The sequence below is a fragment of the Podarcis pityusensis genome (genome assembly GCF_964106645.2).
Source record: "Podarcis pityusensis genome assembly, chromosome: 6".
NCBI classification, from domain to species: domain Eukaryota; kingdom Metazoa; phylum Chordata; class Lepidosauria; order Squamata; family Lacertidae; genus Podarcis; species Podarcis pityusensis.
In genome coordinates this window covers 62,115,009-62,123,152 of record NC_138030.1, presented here as the reverse complement: position 1 = coordinate 62,123,152, position 8,144 = coordinate 62,115,009, and the positions used below count along the sequence as shown (strand labels likewise).

At 39.9% G+C, this 8,144-nt stretch overlaps 1 protein-coding gene across 3 annotated transcripts in view; it reads right to left on the bottom strand.

The window, feature by feature from the left end:
• Positions 1–424: 424 nt before the first annotated feature.
• The window catches only part of AK4 (adenylate kinase 4), a 33,068-nt gene continuing 25,348 nt past the window's right edge, over positions 425–8,144 (bottom strand). For all 3 annotated transcript variants that reach the window (XM_081011868.1, XM_081011870.1, XM_081011869.1), the window contains one exon: positions 425–7,072. In XM_081011868.1, coding sequence (XP_080867994.1) covers positions 6,958–7,072 — 115 coding nt within the window. In that variant the 3' untranslated portion in view covers positions 425–6,957. The remainder of the gene's footprint in view (positions 7,073–8,144) is intronic.

The following is an 8,144-nucleotide window of genomic DNA, read 5'->3' as shown; positions in this document are numbered from 1 at the left end:
TCTACCCTCTAGAGCAGTTGTAGGGAACCTTTGGCCCTCCAGTTGTTGTTGAACTACAACTCCAATCATCCCTGCCCATTGGCCATGCTTACTGGGGCTGCTTATCATGTGTGTGTGGAAATGGAACATCACATCACATTATGTTACTGCATACCACAGGAAAAACAGAAGTATGAACTCAACTCAGGATTGCTATTTTTGGCAGACGTCCTGTGTTCTTTGTTCTGCTTATTTCCTCCCTTGCAGCACTATGCATGAAGGTAATAGTTTATTTTAACTTACCAAATACCACAAATTTAGAAAACTTGGATCTTCCCTTTCATAGTACTGTATAGAGAGGTGGAATCATCTTTATAATTTACAGAATTGGGTTTCACCAACAAATGTAGGTAATGGAATGAAACACATCTGAGAAGATGCAGAGTAAGTTCAAAATAACTTTATTTACAAATATCAAATGGTTATACAGCTGTAGGATTTTCTGGGGGGGGGAGGGAGACTATCCAAAACAAACAAAAAACCCCCCACCTCCCTCAATTACAGTACATACAAATACTGTTCCCTAGAACAACTAAGTACAGAACTCCCTCCCAACATACTGTCATTAGTACAAAACAGAACCATAACTTTAGAAAATACATCAGATTCACAGTAAAGTGCCAACATCATGAGGTGAAAATTGTGGTGCATTACAGAAGACTGTGATTCTGAGGAAAAGCTAAAAACCAAAGCAATAGAGAACATAGTATCTGGGTAGCTTCTAAATGGAGCGCTTTTGAAAGTACTCAGAGCAGCAACAATAATGTATTTTGACCCTGGAATAATTTCTATAAATTCTATAAAATTCACCTAGCAATATATTTTAATAATTAGACCACTCTTGCTTTGAATATGAAATTAATGAATATGTAAAGTGAATCCATCACTTTGAACAAGTCAAATTTCTCAGAGCTGTTACATCCAAGTCAAAAGAGCACATCCAAGCTCCTTTATCTCCACACACTTGGCTCCCCCAGTTTCACATTTCCAGCTCTCCCCTGGCTTATTTACAAAGGACTTGAAAATAAACCTTACTTAAAATTAAAAAAGCACAAACTGAGCTCTGCCGAAGGGTTTTACAACCTTGAAATAAAAACACAGAATAACAGAAGTGGATGGATTCTTTGTTATCTTTCTGCAGTTCTTTCCCATCACTCTAAAGTCAAACAACATTTGTTAACATTAGTTACAGTCTGGAAGCAGCCCAAGTCTCATACTCAATATATTCTGCTCACATAGGCCAGTTACTCTTAATGCATAGATATACAAGCAGGTAAGAAAAGTTGGGGTGCTGAGCAAGTAACCTCAACCATATTGTATTAAAATCCAATGTTGCATGAGATGAAGACAGCAGAGTGCAAGATTCCTTGGCCAGTTTGGGGTTCCCTTCTTTCACTGCAGCCCCAAATGATAAGGCCCAGAATGTTTGGTCAGTCCCCACCCCCCTGCACAACTCTTTGGCGAGGACTTTTGTTGGGTCTACAGGGGAAAGCAGATGAAAGAAGGGGATCCATTGTACAAACATGACTTCTGCTTCTGCAACCCTGGAGACAGCCCATGGTGAAGAAAAACATGATAAAATATAGAACTCAGTCAAGACATGAATCAAACCCTTATATGAGTCTTCTCCCACCTGCCACAGGCTGAACAAAGAAGCCCCCTAGAAGGCAGCCAGACCTTCCTGCCCCCTTGAAACTAGAGTGCTTTGAGTTTCAGTGAATGAAGGTATCTCCCAATGTCCCTCCCATCACTTAAGACACCTTCAGGAGATGGTTTACTAAAAGAAGCTTCTCCTTGGAAGCCAGGGAAGGAGAGGGCACTTGGTGACCCATCTCCCCAGTTATTCTAGATATTGCTTTTTGTATAAAAATGAAGATCTAATAAAAAATACAAAAGTGCATTCTATCACTGGTGTCCAATTCTTTGTGTAAACATACATTTATCACACATTTAATTATGTGCACCACATGGAAAATCACTTATTTTTTTAAAAAAATTAACATTATGACTATTCATGGACATTTGAGCCTTCTCAATATAATCTATGGCCTCATGTATACCTGGCCCACTCAGAAGTAGTCACAGTGAGAGATAATGGATTTTTTGTTAAAACTCTTTGGATTCTTTGTTATTAGCTTAAAATGTGCTCATCATTGTAGCCAATTACAGGGATACGTAAACCCTTCACCTTCTTTCTGGAAACTCCCTGCATTAGATGTTATAGAGTTGCAGTGCTGGGGTCCTCAGTACATAGAATCAAAAACTAGAGCTGGAAGGGACCCTGAGGATTGTCTAGTTCAACCCCCTGCAAGACAGGAATATGCCACTGTCCCTTATGGGGATCGAACTTGCACCCTTGGTGTTATCAGCACCACATGAGCAGTCTCAGGAGACAGGTGACCTTCAGAAGACCTTTAGTCTTTCTAAAGCACAAATATAGTAGTTGCTTCATCTACACTGAATGTCCAGATTGTCTTGATAAAAGTGCAAAAAAGAAAAAAGCAGCAATGCTAGAGTCTAGTTCCTGGGATGCATCTTTGTATACAGAATGCTTTTTTGGGTACTGGCAGAGCCAGATGACAGCTTGCCATTCCCTGTCACTTTGCTCTACAACAGTGCAGCCTGAAAAGCTCAGGCGGCATTCAGATAGCATGCTCCTCCTTCTCAAAAGGAAATACATATCATGGACAGAGCCTTGTCTGTTAGGATGTGGATGTTCAGGGAAAAGTGCTTATCCACACTTTACATCCAAGTGTAGAGAAGAGAACTGAGAACAACCAACATTTCCACTGCACCAGAGGGGGTTTTAGGGGAACGTAACTAGTTTGGTCACACTAGGTGCTGCAGCTATGAATTAGAGTGGAGCAAGAGAAGCAAGGGGTGCTAAATTTTTGTGTCAAACAGAGTGCCACTGAAATTTGAGACCCCCAAGGTTCACCATGGTTAAGACATTGTGAAGTATTATACCTATGCCGCTAGGGCTTAGTGGGTTCAAACAGTTATGCAAACAGCTTTTGGGTAGAACAAACTCTAATGTAGGTGTAAGATGGCATTAAGCTGTAGTCTTGCACTGCTGGTGTTAAAATGTTATTTCATTTAGTTTGGCAGTTAATACAGTAGCCCATACTCAAATAGTATGAAGTTTCTTGTATAATACGCTAGCCAGTGGGGAGCGGGGGAGCTTAAACGGCATAATTTTATCATCAAACTAGCATAGATCTCTTGGTGGTGGGTACTACAAAGCATAATTCAGAATAATTTCTCCCCTAAATACATTCCCCCCACATTTTATATAAAATAAGGCAACTTGAGGACACTCAGATCAAGTTATAGTTCCTGTCAAATATTACGCATCAAAAATACAGTATTTGCTTCCAGTTTAGAAAAGCTGCTATATGAACTCTGGATATAGGAAAAAAATACACAAAAATGGGTATACACACACACACATACACACACACGTCTCTAGACATTTAAGAATTATGGAAAACTCCCAGTTTTTTTGTTTCGTCCATTTAAAGAGAAACTAGTTTTTGATTCTGGGGTGGAGATGGGTAAGACCTGCAGGACTTCCCAGTCTGGTCCACTGGCCTCTCCCCAGCAGTGCCCCCCCCCCACTCCTGAGCTATAATCTCTGACCAGCTGAACAAGCCATGGGGCGAGTGCAGGGGGAAAAGTTCAACCACAGCCAGTGCTGCTGACTGGAGATAAAGCTCAGGAGCAGGAAAGATGGAGCATGGTTGAGATCACTGCTGATCTGCCCATGAACGAACAGATCATATTTCTTTGCCATGTGGTACAAAAGGAAGTCTGCTTTACTTCAATGCTGTGTAGCATGAAAACAATCTGTTCACGGAAAAGTATCACACTCTTTCTCCATGGACAGCAGCCTACATTTTTGTGCTCCTCGCATTAATAGGAGATACACACCCACTTTAACCAATAGCCTTTGACTATTTCATATACTACAGCAGGGGTATCCAACATGGTGCCCTCCAGATGTTTAGCTACAACTCCCATCAGCCCCAGAGAGCATTGTCGATGGTGAGGGTTGATGGAAGTTGGAGTGCAGTAAACTCTGGAGGGCACCACATTGGCTATGCCTGTACTACTGGAAAGGAAATAGAAAAGTGGAAACAAAGTTAAGTTGCACTTACATCCTATTGATTTCAGTGGGATACAAGTTACTCATCACTAACATATCACACTGAATTCAACAGGTCTTAAGTGCAAGTTATTTTGCTCTGGAACCAATCCAACATGCAGGAAAGTGAAGAGAAAAGTTAAAGCACATTTGATTTGATTTGATTTGATCTACAACAGTAGCTTTAAGACTGGTCTGGAGAACTCTGGCATTCCTTGCTACAGGTTCTACAGTGAGATCTTATAATGGCAGACCAGCTTTCCCATCACTACTGATCTGATTAAATGCTCTCTCTGAGGGAGTGTGTTGGAAATACTCTAGGGTACCACCTCCATTTTGCATGGATCAACACCAAGAATCATGAATTATGGCTGGCCCATGCATGTACTGCAAGAGCCAAATCATAAGCTAAAATATAACCTAGAATCCTACGTTATGTTCAGGGAATCCTGGAATTCTTTAGAAGTAACAGCCATGCAGAAACTGGTTCTTTGAGGAAAAAGTTTTGAAACAATTGCTCTGGAAAAATCAAGTGTTTCTGTTCAGCTTTTGGTCTAAAATTATTTGGTAGCAATCTGCTCAGTGTTCAAGTCAGCTTAGCATACTTAGCAACACATTTCAAGAGCAACATTCCAAATGGCCAGCTATCAAGGAATATGTGCATAGTAGACCATTTTGCTTCCATTCAGACCTGAGTGCTTACTTACCTTCATTTTCATTCAGATTCTAGTGAATGATGCAAATAAGCGTTCACAGAAAAGTACATTGGAACTAACAGAAGAGATCTTAAGATTTATGTGGACAAAGACAGATCACTTAGAGAAAAGGAAAATTGGTTTAAAACAGGCCAAACTCACACAGGAGAGAAAGGACTTCAGTTAAAGACAGGTGGTTAAAACACACACACACACAGACCAACTGAAGTAAAGCTATGTACACATTACCATATAATCTGGCTCTGGTTTGCACCACCTGGGTTTGAAGCCATGCATATGTGTTATTGGCCACAATTCACATCTATCCTGTAGTTTCTTGAGAAATACAGCTGTTTGATGTGTTCCCTTCAAACCAGCTTCCATCCAATTTGAAAACTTAAGTCACATCCACTATGCAATTAAGCTGAGCGGTGTACATTTGAGACAGCCATTGCACATGCATAATGACCATGCACGCACAATGAGCACTTTATAAATAGGAGCTGGTAGTGGGGTTGCAGGCATGGAAAAACTAAACAGGAAATGTGCATTGGGTAGGATATTCCTGTACCCTTTCTAGTGTGTACAGCAACATGCAAATGCAACTTCAAATGTAGTGGGAGAGAACCACCTCACTGTGTTTTAACACGGCTAAAGTGTACATAGCCTAAGTCTTTGGTCCAGTACATAACTTTTTTTCCTTTTGCACATGTGAGCCTTCGCAACTGATTGTCCTTATATGAACAAGTCTAATAATCAAACCATTGATATATATTGGCAACAGTTTCTACATTTGTAACAGCGTTTTTCCTAGACTGTGTGGTCATGAAAATTTGTTGCTTACTGTCCTGGTTCACATGTCACAATAAACCACAGTTAAACTAAAGGGCTTAAACATTTAATGTGAACACACAGCATGCTAGTGCATACTGCCAAAATTGCAGGCATTGCACTCTTCCCCTGCTTTTGCCACTGCCCAGGAAACAAGCAATGATCTGGCTTGCCATTACATCTGAACCTAGGTTTATGGTTTGTTTCTGTCCAAATCACAAGCCGTAACCAAGATTTGCTCCAGGTTTCTTGATTGTGATTTGTTTATGGGAGGAAACAACAAGTCTCTGGTTCGGACAAAACTAGCAGTAAAAGTGCATGCCATTTCAGTGGTTAAACTATGACTTAATGTGACTTGCAAACAAGTGACTTGTGAAGCAGCTCAATATAATAGTGATCATCTGGACAGGTCATTATGTTAAATCATATGATCACTTGTCTGGGAGATAATTTGGGACAATTTTAAATGTGATTTAAAGAGAGCAGAAGCTCATTGGCAGTTACTATCAGGCTGTAACACTATATAATATTAAGGCTATAATAATACTATCAAAGTTGTGCAACTTTTCTTGATAAAAAAATAGACCACCTTTATATCCTAGTATACAGGATGGCCTAAATCCACACCACTGAATTACAAACTAGTTCCATAAACATTACAGCAGCATTTTTATTATATATATTCTTAAATGTTGGTATTTTCCACAAACCAACATGTTTAAAAACAACCATAATTTCCATTCCCCATTAATTGATACTCGAACACATTTTTTGTTATTTGAACTATATAATGCATATATGCTCCACAGTGCTTGTTGCACTGCAGGTACATTTAAAGAAGTGTTTGTTTTTAAATTGCTGTGGAGTGTTAGATCAAGGAAAACAATTCCAAACATTCATGAAATGGCACATTGAATATGCAGAAGAACTAGCTGTGGCTAGATGGAACAGACAACAGGCTCTGTAAGCCTCCTAAGGTATATCTGTCTCTGCATAACAATTTAGGATTCCTTGGAAGTCCATGCACAAGTACTTAATATGCTGAGGACTAGGATTCCATGTAGCATTTTCAGAGATGTTCTTAGCTATCACTATATTTCTGCAGCTATTGTCCAGTAAAACCAGGGAGACAGCTGCTTCTATATATATATATATATATATATAAAGGCAGAGCACAGATACAGGACACCACAAACTTAATAGAAAATCAACTCTGGTTATATTAACTCTTGCTTGTTTTGGAAATGCTTAGTTTGCTTCTTTGGCCTGGAGTGGAGGAATTTTGCTGGACACCAGAGAATACACATAAGGCCATATTTTGTTGGTCTCTGTCCCAGAGAATGAGTGTAGGATTCCTCTGTTTCTGAAATAAAGAAATTTAAAAAAAAATGTAAATGAAGAAACTTTACAAACCAACCAACCCTGGTATTGCAAGTTTAGTTATGATGCAATTATTATCTTATGATAGAGTGCTGATTCATATTCCCTTTTTTAGTGTGTATACTTGTATTCGCACTTGTGACCAAGGAAGGCAATGTGTGAAATATTCCACAAGCCATGGGCACCGACAGAATAAAAGAGAAATGAAGGACTGTTATATATAAATGGCATGTTATTTCCCACATGGAAGAGCCTTGTGTGTTTGGATTTTGTGTGTTTGTCTAAACCTCTGGAGTGGATTTGCAGATTAGAACAGGGTGCAAAAAATACGGTATGTGTGTGGACGCACAGTACCTGTACTTCCACTTTCCATCACACTCGGTTCTCTCCAAGAATAGAACCCGTGCAAGGAGATCCATGGGCTTCACCAACATGTGGTAACCTTTGTGCATATGTTCTGTGTACACATAGCTATTTTCTAATACAGTGGTACCTCTGGTTGAGAACGGGATCCGTTCCGGAGGCCCGTTCGCAACATGAAAAGAGCGCAACCCACAGCAGCGCATCTGTGCACGTGTGGGTCGCAATTCGCCGCTTCTGTGCATGCGCATGACGTCATTTTGCGTGTCTGTGCATGCGCGAGCGGCGAAAGCCGGAAGTAACCCTTTCCGGTACTTCTGGGTCACCGCAGGACATAACCTGAAAGAATGTAACATGAAGCGGACGTAACCAGAGGTATGACAGTATAAGGTAGTATGTGCGTGTAATATATATACATATATATATATAGCCACTCATGCATGCTCCAAGTTCCAAAGCTTGCACTCTCTTAAAAGTGCTTTTTAATTTTATTTTAAGGGTGGTGATCACCTTCCTGAACCACAAATTTTGGTTTCCTAAATGATATGGAGACAAGATATCTCATTCCAAAGTTTAATCTAGATGCCCAGCTATGATTTCATTAGCCAAAGTTCAATAATATAATGTACTAATAATTAATACAGTTTAGAGCATATTAAGTTGGCCAACGAAACTGCTTCCAGAAATGTATATGC